We start from the raw sequence: 18,011 nt of genomic DNA, 5'->3' as shown, positions 1-18,011 counted from the left end.
CTTAGTTCAGTTCCTGACTGCTACTGTGAGCCTGTTCTGAATTTCACTGAAATCAGTGGGACGATTCCCATTGATTTTAGTGGGCTTTGAATCAGACCAAGTACTGCTTTAGTTAAGTCTTTAATCTCTGTACCTTCATTTAGCCATCTATAAAGTGAAACTATAATAGCTTCCCCAAAGAAGAGTTAGTAAATTTGAAGGAATTTTGAGGACAGTTGAGGACCGTTATAGTGACACTCTTTAACCTACTTCTAAGAGAAGTAACTGTAGTTTGCAATGCTTTTTATCATAGACCGTGTACAGCCCAGGATTAGTGATGCCATCATGAAGTCTCAGGAATGAATGTCTGAGTGTTTAATTGGTATAGTAGCATGTTGCACAAATAGATTTTTTTCTTCATTGGGCTTTTATTTGTTTACTTGGGCTTCTGGATTCTTCCAGGATTGAAAATTTGGTCAGCTTGCTAAATCTGAGGACTCTGACTGAGTGTCCCTTTAATAGGGTGTTGAGATTTTAATCTGTTAGCTCATTGAAGGGCTTCCTTTATTTACTTTTTTCAGATGTGGATAAATCTCAAAACATACAAACTGTTTGAACTGTTTTGTGTTGTACAACAGTCCCTCCCCTGCTCGCTCTCCTACAGGTTCTCCTTTTTTTTTTTTATGATTTGTTCACAGACTCACTTTCTTACACCTCTGATAAGCAGAATGTGGCCTGTTTTTCTCTGTTCGTATTCCCTTTTCCCAGATAGAATTGGCCTACTCAGAATCCAAGTAGCTTCTCTATTTAAATTTAGTGCAATGCTGGGTCTTTTCCATCACATATGCTGTAGTTCTGAAACTCAAGCGTATATAATCTAAGTAAATATAAGCTTTTTGGGGTAAAAACAGTCATTTTGTTCTCTGTACACTGCATCGGGTAATGATGTTCTGATCTGCGATGGGCTGCTAAAGGCTGTGGTACAAATAATAATAATACACAATAGGACTACCTTGCAGATGTAGAGGTGTTTAGGCACTCAGAAGATTTAGGGCAGCAGTGGAGTACAGTGATCAGTCTAAGAAACCATGTGAATACTGAACTCCCAGTAATAAAAGTGAGGGATGGAGGCAGATCCAAAAGAAGGAGGTTACTAGGAGGATGTGTATGGGACTTATATTTTCCTCTTCCCCCCAGTAAAGAAGAAAAATTTCCTTAAGTAGTCTCTCCATCCTCTCTCCTTCTCTGCCATCACCAGACTCTATCCCAAAATTGTACAGCCTTTGTTCTGGAATTGTTGTCTGTGGCCCTAAAAGCTTATCAGAACTTCTTTCAGAGCTTTGTGCATGTCATCTAGGTAGACGACAGGTGTTGGTGATGCAGGATTCCCATCACTTGTTTTCTTATAGTCAGTGAGAGCTAATTTTGGTGTGAAGAGTTGAGCAGCCTAGTGCTAGCCCTTTTGAGTTTCAGAATGTAAATATTTATGAAATCTTTCCTAAATTTATCAGAACAAACAAGCACATACCCATTACAAGCCATGACATGCAGAGGATGGTATGTAATGTAGTTGTTTGAGGTTCCTATATCATATAGTTGTGTAAGTGCACTTTGGTATTTCTAAACATGGAGAGTTTTTTATATCTTTAAAAGTGTAAGTTGTCTAATTTTCATAACCTATTTTTGTAGGCAGTACAACATATTTGTGGGAATTCCTTCTGGATCTTCTTCAGGACAAAAATACTTGTCCTCGATACATTAAGTGGACTCAGCGAGAGAAGGGCATCTTTAAGCTTGTGGACTCCAAAGCTGTCTCCAAACTATGGGGAAAGCACAAGAACAAACCTGACATGAACTATGAGACGATGGGAAGGGCCCTGAGGTAAATGAAGGGGGAAGAATATTGGGGCTTTCCTTTAAATACAAAATAGTCTGCAATTTTTAAGCCCTGATCTTTGAGTAGTATGCTTAACCGATATGTTGATAGCTTTCCCCCCCCTGTTATTGTAGAAATTAGTATGATCTAAATTAACAAGCAGGTTTGAAATGTTGAATTTCTATGTACATCCATGAGTAGTGTTTGTTTTATAATTATGTTTTTCTTGCAGATATTACTATCAAAGGGGAATTCTTGCAAAGGTTGAGGGACAAAGGCTGGTTTATCAGTTTAAGGAGATGCCAAAAAATATAGTGGTCATAGATGATGACAAAAGTGAATCCTGCAATGAAGATTTATCAATGCCTACAGATGAGAAATCATTGGAACGAGTGTCGTTGTCTGCAGAAAATCTCTTGAAAGCAGCAGCGTCGGCACGTGGTGGAAAAAATTCTTCTCCATTAAATTGTACAAGAGCAGAGAAGGCAGTCACCAGAGTTGTGAATATTGCCTCACCAGGGCATGACACGTCATCTCGTCCTCCCACCACTACTTCCACTGTTCCAGCAGCAGCAGCTCCCAGGTTTGTCAGTTGCTGAAGCTTAGTTAGGAAGCTGAGTTTTGTCGTAAATGTACCTGTAATACCTCTGTAACACCTTCAGAGAAGCTGGTGTCGACTACCTTGTAAAACAATACTTGTGATTATGAGAGCCCAGCCTAGGCAGTTTTAAACTGGCCTCTAGTCATGCAACCCTTAGGCCAAGGATTTCAAAAATAACAGTTTGTGGTTCCCAAAGTCCATATTTTGGCCCTTAAATAAGTAGCCTGATTCTTCTAAAGGTTGCAGCGAGCAACTCAGTGAGACTGACCTACCAAGTACTCTGCACATGAAAAATCAGGCCACTTATTTACCAGCTGCACTTTAGACTCGTGTAAACGTGTCCTCCGTGGGGGAGTCCCCGGAAGTCCGTGGCTCCCCACCCCTGCGTCTCTGTCTCTTTAGAATTGACCTCAAATGGTCCCTTTTTCACCGCGCTCTTACCGAGACTCTTTGCTCTGGTTGTGTGCCCGTCATGCCCTGTGGCAGGGAGAGGGGGGGTCTGAGCCCGCCCCCTCTCGCAGACCCCAACCCGGGGCCCTAAGGACGCGGGCTCAGCTGCGATCCGGTCCGGCTGGCGGGGCTTCCCGCCGTAACGCTCCAGCCCACGGGCTCCCTTCGCCCACAGTGGGCTGCTTCCTCTCCCCGACACCGGTCGTCCTGCCCTAAGGCAGCCTTGCCCGGACAGGCCGTGCTGGCTTACCAGCAGCCCAGGCCCCCGGCGATCTCCTCTCTGGGGAGGGCTCTTCCACCGCCCTCCCCCTTTTTGCGCCGGAGCCGCGTTTTAATTTCCCCGTCGGCGACCGTCCGGCGAGGGCTCCACCCTCTTCCTGCCCCACCCCTCCGGAACACCGGCATCCATCTCCCACATGGAGGCGCCCCAACCCTGAGATGCTACGGGACTCAAGGCCCCTCCCGCAGCTCAGCTGCGTGGTGGCCGCTGCACCTCCGGTACTCCCTCTCCGATGCCGCTAGACAGGCGGCGATCGAGGGAGTATGGGTGTGGGGCATTTCCGCCCCGTCACAACTCTCTCATTTTATTAAGCTTCAGGCGTACCTTTAAACTGTTTTCTTACACCCTGTGGACAGGTTCCTTTCGAGGGTAAGCCAGGAACAAGACCAGGACTGGAGCCATGTGCAGTGGGGAGCTGGGTTGCTTCTGGGGCCCAAGCTGTGGCTGGGGGTGAGACTGGAGCAGAGTTTGGGGCAGAGCAGGATAGGATTGTGTGGTGTTTGCTCCCTGCCCTGCATGGGGGCTGACATGGTCACACTGGAGCTCCCCCCCCACCAGTGCCTTCATAGCTCACAATTTGGCGATCACTGATTGAACCAGATTTAATTTTCAAACATAACATTATCGATTGTTTTGATTGTTAGAGTGGCATCACTACAAGATGGAAACTGATTTATGAGTCTCTACCTTCTGGGACTAGAGCCCATTATAATCATCTCATGGTGATCTCTCATCATGCTGCTGCTATCAGTATACTTGCCCCCAGACTCATTTGTCAAATAATCTGATGATTTATTTAACAGAAGAAAAGGATATAAATGCTGTTTCTGATTGCCAGGGAGTATAAAAAAATTGTACATTTTTCATTTGATCCAACTCTAAGTCCTGGGGTTTTTAATCCCTTTTACATTTTCTGGTGATGTGACAGCTGTCTTATATACATCTATATTAACTTTTTCAACAGGACTGTTCGTGTGGCCATGCAAGTGCCTGTCGTAATGACATCTCTGGGGCAGAAAATTTCAACTGTGGCAGTACAGTCAGTAAATGCAGGGTCTCCATTAATAACCAACACAAGTCCAACAACAGCAGCGACTCCAAAGGTAGTAATCCAGACAATCCCTACTGTGATGCCAGGTTCTGCTGAAAATGGAGATAAAATCACAATGCAGCCTGCCAAAATCATTACCATCCCTGCTACTCAGCTCACACAATGTCAGTTGCAGACAAAAACAGGCCTGACTGGGTCAGGAAGTATTAACATAGTTGGCACCCCATTGGCTGTGAGAGCACTTACCCCTCTGTCTATAGCTCATGGGACACCAGTAATGAGACTATCAATGCCTGCCCAGCAGGCATCTGGCCAGACTCCTCCCAGAGTTATTAGTGCAGTCATCAAAGGGCCAGAGGTGAAACCAGATACAGTGGCTTTAAAACAGGAACGTGAAATGAAAACACTGCAACTTGTACAAGAAGAAAAGCCAGGAGATGGAAGCAAGACTGTGACGCATGTTGTAGTAGTTAGTACACCCTCTGCCATTGCTCTTCCTGTAACAGTGAAAACAGAAGGAATAACATGCGAGAAATGAAGAACAGGCAATTATCAACGTAGATTTTCCTGACTTTTATTGATTGAGCATACTGACAGACATGGGCTGGGCGGGAGAATGGACATGATCAAGACGTCAAAAATGAGATGTTAAAAAATGTAAACATACACGCATATATCAGAGACTTACTGGAAATTAACTAATTGTCCCATGTTTCAGTGGGAATAGAACCACACATTCATATGCTGACAGAAAACTGCCTCTTACAGTTGGGAAACAACTGAATCTACGAAGAAGGAAAACGATAGGACTGGACTGAAAGGGACCAAACAGTTCACTACGATATCAAGTTACACTAAGACCTGGAACACTAAAATGAGTTCTGTGAGAGGCTTTTCTTGGTTTAATTTTCAGGGGGAGAGGAGAGTTTCACTGTTGCAAATTTGATGCATTTTTGTATGCATACCAGCAATTACTACTGTGTGCGCACAGTACTCAACTGGTGCTATGTGAAAAACCCTGCTACTAGGTATACGAGAATGTGAATTAAAGGAGAGGATTAAGAGCTTCTAAAAGAAGACAGAGAGACCTAGAGGGATTTTGTATCATACAGCTTAAGCAGATTTAAATTGAAAGCCTTAGACTGATTTTCAGTTATCTTTCTTGAAATAAGCTAATGGCTTGTTTGTGTAAAGCTTTTTTATTAAAACAATTTTTTAAAAATCTTGTACCTAGCACAGTATTGTTATAGAATTACATGTAACATATTTTTATGGTAGTTTAAAGTCTGTCTAAATTTCTTAATTGTGGACAAAATAGCAGCAGGCTTTTGGCCTTTTGCTGTAACATGCCTGTGTCACTCACTTAGCCTTGACATCTGTGCATACATTTCAGTTTCAGCTCCACTCTGTCACTTGAAAGGTCACGCTCAGCATGAATTTTTGTCAGGTAGTTCTAAACCTGTACAGTTTCTTAGTTGAAGTTAAGAGGGAAGTACCAGTGTTCAGAATGAACTATAATAGTTTGTATATTCAACATTTGAAGTATATTCTATTTTGTTGTACTCTTGTTTCAAAGTGTATTCAAGTAGGTTTTACTGAAATATAGAAATGAAATTTAATTGATTTTGGTCTAATGTTTGTTTTTCTTTAAAAAAAAAAAAAAAACCAAGAAAATAACTTGTTTCTCCTCTGTCTGTCCAATTACAGCCCTTGTCCCATTGCCCTTTCCCCATTTTAGTTTGACTCCCCCTCTCCCATTTGTTGGGTCAGTCTGACTTTAGATTGTAAATTCTTGGAGCAAGGACCTGGCCACATAATTACCTGCTTGTTCGATTATACTCTGGTCACCAAACTAAAAGGATGGTGACACAATCAAGTAGCTTGGCACTTCCTTACACAGTTGATGGAAGAGCTCTGCTTAGTGTAAGAATAATTGGTAACTTTTTTAACCTAATGACTGCTGATGGACATTTGTGCTATGTAAAATCCTCTAGTTACAGAGCACATCTGATGTTGCATGGGTTCCACTGAAGGGAACACTTCAGAGTAACAGCATTAAGTGGGAGCACAGCAGTTGTTTGATTTTTTTTTTTAATGCAGTGCCTAAAGTATCACTAAGCACTTTAACAACTGATTAGTAGTTCCTAAGCTCAGACCTGAGAGGAGACTGGGGACACCAAAAGTTTACAGGACTGAGACCATGGTTACTTGGGTTATTCATGTGCATGTTTTTAGCGTTCTGTTACATATAAATGAGTTGCAAAGGTGTTTTGAAGGAACTGGTCTGTAGAGATGAGGTACAGAGAAGATTGAAAAGAGGGTGCTAGTGGAAACAAGAGGGCGAATAAGGACATAATACAGGGACAAGTGGGAGCATCATTTTAGTGTGAGAAATAGGAGTGGCTGAAGGAAAAGTTAAATTGCCTTAAGTCAGGCATGTCCAAAGTCCGGCCCGCGGGCCAATTGCGGCCCATGTTCCGGTTTAATACGGCCCCCCAGGTAATTTGGCAATATCTATCTTTTATGGCCCCCAACAAATCCATATGTATTGAGATGAATACATTGTAAAATCTCAGTTAATGTCAGTTGGTCTAAATCAGTTATAAATATATTTGGACACAACATATATACTTGGTGTTATGTTCCTGTTCATATTTTTTGAACTTAAAAGTTGACAGACAACCTTTATTACCAATAATATGTAATGTACTTTACAATGTTCCTGACATATATTTCAGCTTCCTGGATTTTTTTTTTCATCTGGCCTTCAGATATGAAAGGCAGAGTGATTTAACACCTGTTTAGATTTGTCATCCATGTGACGAAATGAAAAGTATGCTGTTTGCAATAAACTTTGCATAAAATAGTTAATTTGCATTTAATTTTAATGGTTCAAAGAATGTCAGGCAAAATGGTCGGCCCTCACGCATGTTCACTTCATCAAATCTGGCCCTCTTTGAAAAAAGTTTGGACACCCCTGCCTTAAGTTAATTGCAGGAGATTGTGAAGAGTATAGATAAATATTCCTTGCACACACTGCCGCCTCTCTGGGCACTTCTTGCTGTAGCATAGAAACATAAAATAATAAGGAAATATCTCCTTTAATACAACACTTTAATCTTTAGCTCTCCATATGCTAAAGAAAACAGATGCAACACAGTAGTAAGGAATAAAACACTTGATCAAGCCACCTACCCATCCAGTGCAGTAACCTTTCTGTGATAGTAGCTAGTACCCTACACTTTGGAGACATAGGGGGAGAGGGGAAACAGGAGCCAGTGCTGGGGGGAGCTAGCTTAAAAGCTGGTCGCCCCCCCCCCCCCCCAGCACCATCTCTTCAGTTGCCACCTGCCCCCCTGCCTCAATCATAGGCAGTGGTGGGGTGGGAGGTGGTAAGAGAGGTGCCGCAAAGCAGCCCCTGTCTGCAGCAGTCTGGGCTGGCCGCAGGCAGAGGCTGCTCTGGGAGCAGCCCCTGCCTGCAGCTAGCCCAGGCCACAGTGAACAGGGGTTGCTGGAGACTGCGCGAGCTGGGACCAGGCAGTCCCAGCTCATGCTGTTACGGGACTGCTGTGCCTCTGCATTTTAAATGTAGTAAGAGCCTGGCAGCTCTTGCGACATTTAAAATGAAGACCTGCAGCAGTCCAGTGCTGCAACCTTGGCAGAGGGGCTCCTCTTATCGACTAATCATGTAGTTGATACAAGTTATCTACCATTAGCCAAATAACCAACCCTTAACAGCCTTATTCTCTACCATTTATATTCTGTATGTGTGTCTTGTCCCTTTTATTCATCTAGCCTCATTGCTGTAGTCATTTGTCCTTGTACTTTTATTTCTTGTATGAGACTGTTGTTAAATTCTATTGTATTTAGGCTCTTATATTGCGCTCACTATTACCTGAGCATCTTCCAATATAGTGCATTAGGCCAGGGGTTCTCAAACTTTGTGATACCGCGACCCCCCCCCCCCCACCCGGGGGTTGGGGCCCACAGTTTGAGAAATGTGGCGTTAGGCGATTTAACTATGAATGTCACATGTTTTGTTCTCTCATCCTCTCCTCAGGGGAAAACGTGTGTGCAGTGGAATCTCTGGTTTTAGGGGTGTGGTTTTTTTTGGTTTTGGTGACTTACCCAATCTCACTCTGCAAGACAACAGTAGAGACTTGAATAAAATGTAAAACTTCTGACCTCGTCAGGTCGCTCTCTCACTGGACCACACTGATTCAGTTCTTTCTGTTGCTTATCAAGGGGAAGAAAATTGCAGTGACAGTTTGTTTTCAATTACCCTAAGGAAGTGTGGGGAAAACAAATTATGTAACAAAATGCATCAAGGCTTTATAAAAGATCGATCTTGGGTTATTCTGACAATGCTACAGTTGATTCTGGTGCTGCAGTAAATCAATAACAAAAAGGAAAACCTATTTTTCAGCTGCCTTTGAATAATTGTGGATTTTGCCAATACAGGGCAATCAATCCTCTGATTCCAGCACAAGTCTTGTGATTTCAGGTAAAGCTTTTGTGGCTAAACAATTTATTTATTCATTTTTACTGGCAGTTGTTCCCTTAGGGTGTGTCTCCACAGCAAAGTTATTTCGGAATAATGGCTGTTATTCCGAAATAACTATGCGAGTGTCTACACAGCAATTCTGTTATTTCAAAATAATTTCAAAATAACGGACAGCTTATTCCAACTTCTGTAAACCTCATTCTACAAAGAGTAACGCCTATTCCAAAATAGCTATTTTGAAATAAGCTGGGTGTACACACTCTACTTCTGCTATTTCGAAATAGCCCCTCATCAAGGCCACTCTAAATTATTCCTCCTGGCGCTCTAAATAGAGATAGCTTATTTCAAAATAGCATGTCTACACTGCAGGGAAGCCTCAAATTATTCCGAGGCAGGCTTCCCTAGTGTAGACGTGCTATTTCAGAATAACTATTCCGGAATAGCTTATTCCGAAATAACTGTGCGGTGTAGATGTAGCCTTAGTGTGCTGCTTGAAGTATGCAATTTCAATGAACCTTTTTAAGTGAAAGCCCTCTTATACCAGAACCAGAAAAAGAGCTACTGCAGGGAGTGAGAGAGAGCCTGTGATTGGGAACATTATTTAGTCTTCATAGAGTCCTAATTTTGCCCTCAATGTCAGTGTGGCACCACTTGTGCGCTAACAGATAGTAAAACAACATTGTAGCTCATTTCCTTCTCACCGAAGTCAGATTGTGGTGGTCTGCTACAAAACTTTTTTTCTTTGCAGGGGGGAGAAATTGCATTGTCTTGGGGGAGGGGAGTATCAGGGATTGGGCAGGCAAGAGAAGCTTAACAAAATGCACTCATTAAAATTGGGGTTTAAGCTCAACTTTTCATTTTGGCATGTTTTCCTGTCCACTTTGTTCATATGATTTTTTTTTTTAAACTGTTGGTGTTGGCAGGAACACTTAGCAGAGCTCAGTATCCACATGAGATTTGAGTGATTTCAGTGAGTAAACAGTGATTTTGAGGGGGATACTGCATGGTTATTATAGCCTGAGAGCAGAGAGCTGTGCAAACTCTGGTTTCACTTAACCATAGTCTGAGTTTATAATCTTCTAGAGAGCTTGTGAATTAAGAGAGGAAAGTTGTATTCTAACAAAAAAGGCAAGCTAACTTCTAGCTGGATATATACACTTAAGTGGTCTACAAGGAACAGTAATGAAGAGGTATGTGATGGTCAGGCCAGATGCAGGACCAAGTCAGTACCTTGAGGCAGGAAGAGAGAGTATGGAACCCAGGCCAACTTCATATAGGCAAGCCAGTGGTAGGGAGCATAAAGTCAGCTGCATAATGAGGTCTCTGAATATATTCACAGAAGAAGAGAGGTTTGAGAGATGGAGAATTGACTCATGGACAGTGTGGGGGCAGCATCCAGTGTGTGTTTTGGGCATCCATTAGCCTAAGAGTTAACCCTTTGAATCAGAACATCCTATAGAAAGAAGAGGCTGAACCATGCTGCTTGTGAGCCTGGAACAACATGGGACACATTGCTGAGGAAGCAGACCAGGAATGACTGCAGCTGTCCAGGAGAAAAAAAAGAAAACTGGTTTGAGGACCAAAGTACCGAAGAGAAGACTGGAATTAAAAATGGCAGAATTCTCTTGTTGTGTACAGTATCCTGGCTCAGTATCCTTGCTTATTTACTGAAAGCAATTGGTAGATGGTTGACAGGAGGGGATGTGAAAGGTTAACTGGTAACCAGTGGGGACTGGAGCAGCTCCCTGCCTGTCACAGGCAGGGGGCTGCTTCAGCTCCATAGGGGGCCCACCTCAGATAGAGGCTGGGGGCTGCTTCAGCTCAGTTGGAGTAGCTCCCAGCCCGGATCCCTCTTTATCCAGTTAACCATTAGGTACCCCTAGCATTTAACCGGTTAACTGATTAACTGGGGATTTTACATCCCTAGTTGACAGGATTACCAACTAGTCCCTAAGGAGCTGCCATGTCAACTGGGACTGTGTCCTCTTGGCTACTTCCACAAATTCCTATTTAAAAAACCTGGTGGTGTGTATAAGGGATTGGAAATAAGGCACCCAGCCTGTAGCAGCCATATCTCATGTATGCTGCCACTGTGGAGGAGAGGAGAGAAAACAGAGCTGTACTTGCCAACTGGAGCCAGTGAGGTTGGATTTACCTAGAAATTGCAGGTGAGAGGCAGGAGTGAGAGAATGAGGTAAGATTCAAATGGAGAAAACAGAAGATGGGAGGGGGAAGATGACTAGCAAAAGGACAGTTTCTTATTTTGTAAGGAACACTTTTGTAAGTCTTTTGTATAAGCAATGTTAACCAAAGAGATGTTTCATGATCATGCCTGAGGGAAAGGGAGGTCACTCGGACACTTAAGATGTAGCCCACAGCATGAAATTTTATGAGTCTCTGAATACTTGGAGGAGTTACAGTTCAGAGGAACTCCCACCTAATATATTACTTCAGTTAGAGTGACGTTTCTGTTCACAACTAAGGATCCAGACTTGATGACATACTAGACTGCAGTCAGGACTTCCTTGACCTCTTTCTCATGCAATCATAGAAATAAAAAGAATAGAAGGCAGATGTACTTCTAAGCCCTACAGCCTAAAGTTAAGTTCTGAGCAGCCACAATCATGGCCGTCCTACCTTTCCAACACTGAGCATGGCACACTTCTGAATGCTGCTGCAAAGCACTCATGAGACGCACAGCAAGGGCTGTTAGAATCACAAAGCCTCCATAAGCGTGGTTTGGCTGAAATAGAAGGGATGCTTATGGTGTATTTCAAGCATCCAGTACCTTTTGTCTAGTTCTTAAACTAGCCGCTTTGGTCACTCGCAAGTCCCTGACAGTAACAGCAATTCCGTAAGGCCACGTTTCTCAAACTGGGGGTCCCGATCTCGGGGGGGGGGGGGGGAGGTCGCGGTATCACAGTTTGAGAACCCCTGCTTTAAGGACTATTCTTACAGATAATGCTTGAAAGAAGTTCTCACCCCTAACTGAAACTCAACGTTTACTACTTCCACAGTTCTCCTTCCCCACCTACTCTCCAGCATATTATGTAATACATTCCAGTTAATGACATCTGTACAATTTCATGAGAGACATAGAAGGGGGTTGCTGAGGGCATGATTTGAACGCAAGGGGTTTAGGACAGATTTTCTAAGTTATTTAGGTGTCTTAAATATGCATAAAAATGCCTAATAAGATTTTCAGCAGCAGCTATGGCAGTTAAGACACTTAGACATGTCTGAAGATCCTGGTGCTTGGCGTCTTTAGATACCTGAATAGCTTTGGTCCTGTCTGGTTTGCCCACAGAACTTCTGGTGCCTGCTATGTGAGGTGGAAAGAATCCAAAGATGACTCGGAGCCCAGGCTGCCTGTGCTATTCAAAAGAACGTCTTTAGTTGTAAGATGAGCACATTTGATATAAAAGCTGTTGAGACACAGATCTGAAATTCCATCATGTCATTAGTTCAAAGTCACTTCTCAAACTAGACCTACATTTCACAGCAAGGATATTCTATTTGTGTGCAAGCCAGACTACCAGAGCTAGGTCAAACATGAGTGGAAACAAATGGCTGCCTTTCAGTAGTTGTGACCTTGAATATCAGACTACTAATGCCTGTTGTGGCAGGGGCTTTGGTCTATCCATTACAATAACAGAATCCTATGCCAGTTGCTCAGGACTGTCTGTTCCCCAAGCAACTGCTGCAAACTGAAATAGACAGTTGGTTGTCCTGTTCCTTATACTGTTTTCTCAGTTTGAAGACCACCTTCCTGGAATGAAATAGTCTGGAACAAGAGTTTGCATTTTTCTATAGATAGTTGCTGGAGTCTTACATTTAGCTTTCATTAAAGAGAGAGGGGTCAGGTTGTTACTAGACTGATCTAAGAACTTCTCAGCTTTCATCAGTCTTGAAAAGCTGATTTGGAGGAAAAATCACTCCCCACAAAAGTTGTTCTTTGTCACTCCCTCTGCTTGATGAATAACAGCAGATACTGATGAGGGGCATGGCACAGATAGCTGATAGTCATATATCAACTTGTATATTACGGAAAAGTAAATTTACTGTACTGTAGAACTGACATCTCCGTTTACTCATTGGAAATCGGTGGAATGTAGATGTCTAACGTCCAAAAAACCAGAACAAGCCAAATGCAGTTTATGCTATATGTAAGTTATTCTATTAGTGGGTTTTCTCCAGGTGGGAGAAGTGGAGGGAGAAATGGAAAGTGACATTACTTTGAATCCATTTATTTAAGCTTTCTGTTGAAAGATGAATGTTTTTTTTTAGTTTTTTTTAACAAATATTTTCAAACAATGAAATAACTTCATTTCTTCCTGCAGCATCACTTTGGCATGGGAACAAGGGCTCAATGATGATAAAAGTTAACTCAGCCTATACTCACTATTGAAACAGAGAATGTGACCTTGGATATTTAGTAGTGGATATTCACAGCCCTAGAAGAACTTGGGTGCTGAAGACACATTTTTGGAATCAGTCACATTGCCGCATGGGGTTCTCCCTTTCGTCCCCCAAAACAGAAAGATAGTGGCTCCCCAACTCATTAAGATGAATTACAAATTATTATCGATACAAGAACAAAAGCACTATCACCATTGCAAACTCTTCTCTTGCGGAATACTAAAAGACCAAGAGTAATGTTTCATTTTAGTCTTCCTCCGTGAGGGAGACCACAAAACAACTAGGATTGTTAGGTGTCCAGTTTTCACACGGACTGTCCATTATTCTGTGTTCGGTATTTTTTGTTAAACCATCTGGCAACCCTAAAAACAACTTTTATGGCAGCTGAGTTAAGAGCCTGACCTAAATGTTCATTGCCAAATGCTGTCCAACTTCAATAAGTACAGTAAGGGAAAATGTAAGACATCTTCAGATACAGCAGTTCTAATCTCTTCTTGCAGGTCCACCAAAGATCTGTGACTTCCTAGGCCTTTTAAATTGAGTGACTTGCTTTCCAGTCCTAACCACATCCCAGGCCCCGCCCCTCCTTTCCTTTTCATACTCAGTTTTCCAGGATGTCCACCAGCTGCACATAATCATTGAAGGATGATCGAATGGACTAAGAGGTCCCCGACCTCTTTCACTGTATTTTGCAGTGATGACAGCTGCACAGAAATCCGGCCCTCATGCACTCAACACACAGAGGTAACTTTCTTTACTTATTCATTTACTTTATGTAATTAATTTGGTAGAAGTATGACCATGGTTTTTAATTCTAGTTTGGAAAAAAATTAAACTGATGGTGAGATTCCAAACCAAATGGTAAAAACATTCTTTGAGTCTTCTGAAGCCTCCCCACCCCACTCCCCTCACATGTGCTAGGATGACATTTACCAGAAAAAAGGCATTTTGGCTGAGCTGCAGAATAGATTGACTTCTTGGTCCTGTTCGCAAACAAGACTTGTTGCAGACCCTGTGCTGTGGCTCAGTGCCCCCAGAGAGTTTGGAAATCACAATGGAGACATTTGGGAGCAAAACCAGATACCTTTTCCTGCAGCATGTACACAGAAAAGGATGGAAATGTTTATAACAAAAGTGAAGGATGTGGTGATGGAGAAAAATATGCTTTACAGAATTGTGTGATGTGGCTCTGAATGGAAGATATTTGCTTTCCAGCTGTGCCGTGTGTGTGACAATCTGTGCACAATTTGAGTTGTGTGAACACAGTTTGAGTTCAGCCTGCAAACTCGATTATGTATGTGGGGACTAGTTATCCCTGTTGCCTATTTGCCTCACTGTTGGACTGAAACTTCAAGGGGTAGCAATACAGAGCTGGCAAGAGAGGATCACTAACTCAGGGTTGGTCTAGCCAAACATAAGCATCCTAGACAACAGATGGATTTCACATAGAAGAATTGGTTGTTGAGGGAAGTGGGTCATGTGACAAAGGCCTGATTGCTTGAGATTGAGCCAGGAGTCACCTGACAGATTGAAAGGTTATAAAAGGGCAGGAACTGAACTGTTTGAGGTCTTTGCCTGTTTTCACCAGCTCAAGCAGAAGTTAAGTTGTTGCAGGAATCTGAGGCAGGGAAAATCAGATGGTTCATCATCTCAAGGAAAGGGTGAGCTAGAAAGAGACAGACTGCTCTCAGTTTGTTGTCTGTGATCTGTACACTATTAAAGCAAGAGCAATGATAAGAAGTCTGTATCATGTCTTTGTTTTAAAAGTTACATTTAATGCCTGCCCCATTGAAGAGGTAAATTAGAAGGCTCACATCCACAATGGGATTCTGGGAAAAGTTGGGTTTCAACTGGCGTGGGTGTGGGGGGGGAGAGGGGGACTGAGAAATTGGCCAGCCAGAGGAACTATGTTCTAAAGACCTGCCTAGGAGCCCCAACTCAGAGGACAGAGCCAGGACACACTATTAACATTGCAGAGCCAGGACTCTCTCTTCGCATTCCAGATGCTTAACACCTAGGAATCACAAGCTGGATCCCCTCAAAGCCTGGTGAGTGGCCAAGTTGGGGGTGCTTGACTGGCGCTATTACAGCAAGTCACACAGATCATTTAATGTTACAGCTAAAAAGTTAGGCCTATACTGGCAGGGTTTGTAAAAGCCTCTACTTTTGGAATTGTAATTGCGTGGAAGATCCAGCAGGGGAGAATTGGCACTTTGGCTTCTGATGAGATTGGTTGGTGCTTTTTAAAATTAGTTTACCATACTTTCCGGCATATAAGACTACTTTCTATGCTAAAAAACATCCCCCCAAAATTGGGGGTCGTCTTATACGCTGGGGCTTTTCTCACCCCGGAGGACACAGACTGCGGGACCTCGCGGTCCCGCCGCCCGTGTACTCCGGGGGCGAGAAAAGCTGCTCCGCGTCTCCCTGGTCTGCAGACCAGGAAGACGTGGAGCAAAGCCACGGAGGGGCTCTGGCAGCGGGGCAGCCCAGGCGCGCCTGGGCTGCCCTGCTGCTGGCGTCCTCAGAGGCTTTGCTCCCAGTATCCCTGGTCTGCTGGAGACGGTCCCCAGCAGACCAGAGGCACCGGGAGCAAAGCCGAAGCAGCGGCGGGGTGCCGCGCTTCTGAGGCTTTGCTCTGGCGAAGCCTCAGAGGCGCGGGACCCCGCCGCTGCTGCGGCTTTGCTCCTGATGCCTCTGGTCTGCTGGGGACCGTCTCCAGCAGACCAGGGACACCGGGAGCAAAGCTGCAGCCATGGCGGGGTCCCGCGCCTCTGAGGCTTTGCCAGAGCAAAGCCTCATAAGCGCGGCACACCACCGCCGCTTAGGCTTTGCTCCCGGTGCCCCTGGTCTGCTGGGGACCGTCTCCAGCAGACCAGGGACACCGGGAGCAAAGCTGGGGAGGCAGAGGGGTCCCGCGCCTCTGAGGCTTTGCTCTGGCAAAGCCTCAGAGGCGCGGGACCCCGCCATGGCTGCAGCTTTGCTCCCGGTGCCTCTGGTCTACTGGGGACCGTCTCCAGCAGACCAGGGACACCGGGAGCAAAGCTGGGGAGGCGGAGGGGCGCTGGGGCGCTGCCGGTTGGCCTCTTAAGGCGGGGTACTCTTATACGGCGAGTATAAGACGAAAACCTATCTTTTAACTAATAAATTAGGGGGTCGTCTTATACACCCAGCCGCCTTATACGCCGGAAAATATGGTAATATCGGGAAATGAAATAGATAAATTTTTTATAGGAACCCATTTGTTACAGGTCTGAGTGTTGTTAAATGATCTTGGTTTTAGTACTGGTTTTAAAAATATCCATCACTATTTCTATCTGTGATCAGGTGTATGGTCACACACTGGCAGAGATCTTTTTTTTGAAACAGCAATATGGAGAAGAAACATGGAAGTGTTTGTGCTCCAAAGCAACTCGAAGGGGACAGTTAAGAGAGAGCTCAGAGGTTATTTGGGTTGAGTAGAGGAAAGTTTGCTTTTCACTGAAACGCTGCCAGTTACTGAGGTTGATGGCTCATGTCCATCTACCCATGAATACACATGTCCTCTATGGAAGTGAAGGGTCATACCATGCTTGTTTTGCACTGGGATTAAGGACATGCAAAATTATGGCTCAGGCCACTACCAGAAGAGTAGGATTTGAAAGACTTTTCAGAAAAGAATCAGAGAAAGTCAGGGCAGTATGAGCTGCTGCAGTTCTGGTAACACAGAACAAATAGATAATGGGGTGGGAGTGGAAGACACAGCAGTGATGAACACAGTACCCGACTGGAGCATTTACCCTCCCACTCCAAAAACATTCCTGTTTGACCCAGGAAAAGAGGAAGGTAGCCAGTGGGCACTATTTCCCAGCATCACAAAGCAAAAATGCTCACCCCCCAGAGCAAGGAGCTCTGTTAGTTCTTTCTAGCACAGGGGTGGGCAAAAGGGCCTCTGCGGACCAATCCAGCCTGCCAAGAGGGTGGATCTGGCCTGCAGAGGCCCTGTTGCTCCCCAGGCCAATTAGAGCCTGGGGAGGGGGAGCGCCCGAAGCCTTCTCCGCTCTGCCCCCACCCTGCGAGCAGCTTCAAAGCGCTGTGTGCTGAGAGCATGGTGGGGGCAGAGTGGAGAAGGTTTCACGTGCTCTCCCGCCCCCAGGCCTTAATTGGGGAATGCTTGAAGCCTCCTCCTGCCCTGCCAGGAGTACGGGGGGGGGGGGGGGGGGAGGGAGAGCGGTGGAGGCTTCGTGTGCTCCCCCATCCCCAAGCCCTGATTGGCTTGGGGGTGGGGGAGCATGCCAAGCCTCTTCCAGGGCATGAGTGCCGAGTGGGAATTGGGGGCAGAGGGGCTCCCCCACCCCCTGACCAATCATGGTCTGGCGATGGGGTAGCTCCACTCCTTCCCATTTAGGCCCTGCCCCTTCCGGGGAAGCCTGGGTCTACTTTGAAAATTTTTTTAAGTGGCCCCGGGACAAAAATGAGTGCCCACCCCTGTTCTAGTAGATAAAATGCAAACACCTGCTGACATCTGGCAGGGGGAAGGGGGAGAGTGGCGTGATGGTGGTGGAGAAAGGACAGGAAGGCAATAGTGTGTTCCAACTCTATTGGCTGATTAATGTGGAACTTGCTATGTCAATGCGGGTTGCTAAAAGAAGGCTCTAGCGTAGCCTACTGTAAGGTTTTGCAGTGTAACCAGAGAAGGCCGTTTGCCAGCAAAAGCAAATATCTATTTCTCATGAGTTTTCTTTGTGGGTTCTGGCTGCCTTTTTGTCCCTGCCTCACTAAATGGAGTTCATAGTTTAATGGTGGTGGTAACACGAACTTGAGGACTGGAAATGTCACCGCCACAATTTCTGAACAATGTTTCTTTGATAA

At 44.5% G+C, this 18,011-nt stretch overlaps 1 protein-coding gene across 7 annotated transcripts in view; it reads left to right on the top strand.

Annotated features, from left to right (window-relative positions):
• The window catches only part of ELF2 (E74 like ETS transcription factor 2), a 65,902-nt gene extending 60,042 nt beyond the window's left edge, over positions 1–5,860 (top strand). For all 7 annotated transcript variants that reach the window (XM_006124423.5, XM_075929935.2, XM_075929934.2 and 4 more), the window contains 3 exons: positions 1,669–1,861; positions 2,088–2,438; positions 4,151–5,860. In XM_006124423.5, the coding sequence (XP_006124485.2) occupies positions 1,669–1,861; positions 2,088–2,438; positions 4,151–4,775 (1,169 nt within the window). In that variant the 3' untranslated portion in view covers positions 4,776–5,860. The remainder of the gene's footprint in view (positions 1–1,668; positions 1,862–2,087; positions 2,439–4,150) is intronic.
• Positions 5,861–18,011: the final 12,151 nt, after the last annotated feature.

Source organism: Pelodiscus sinensis, chromosome 4, assembly GCF_052426305.1.
Source record: "Pelodiscus sinensis isolate ZL-2025 chromosome 4, ASM5242630v1, whole genome shotgun sequence".
Classification (NCBI taxonomy): domain Eukaryota; kingdom Metazoa; phylum Chordata; order Testudines; family Trionychidae; genus Pelodiscus; species Pelodiscus sinensis.
Note: the sequence above shows the minus strand (reverse complement) of the source record. Positions and strands in the feature narration are given on the sequence as shown.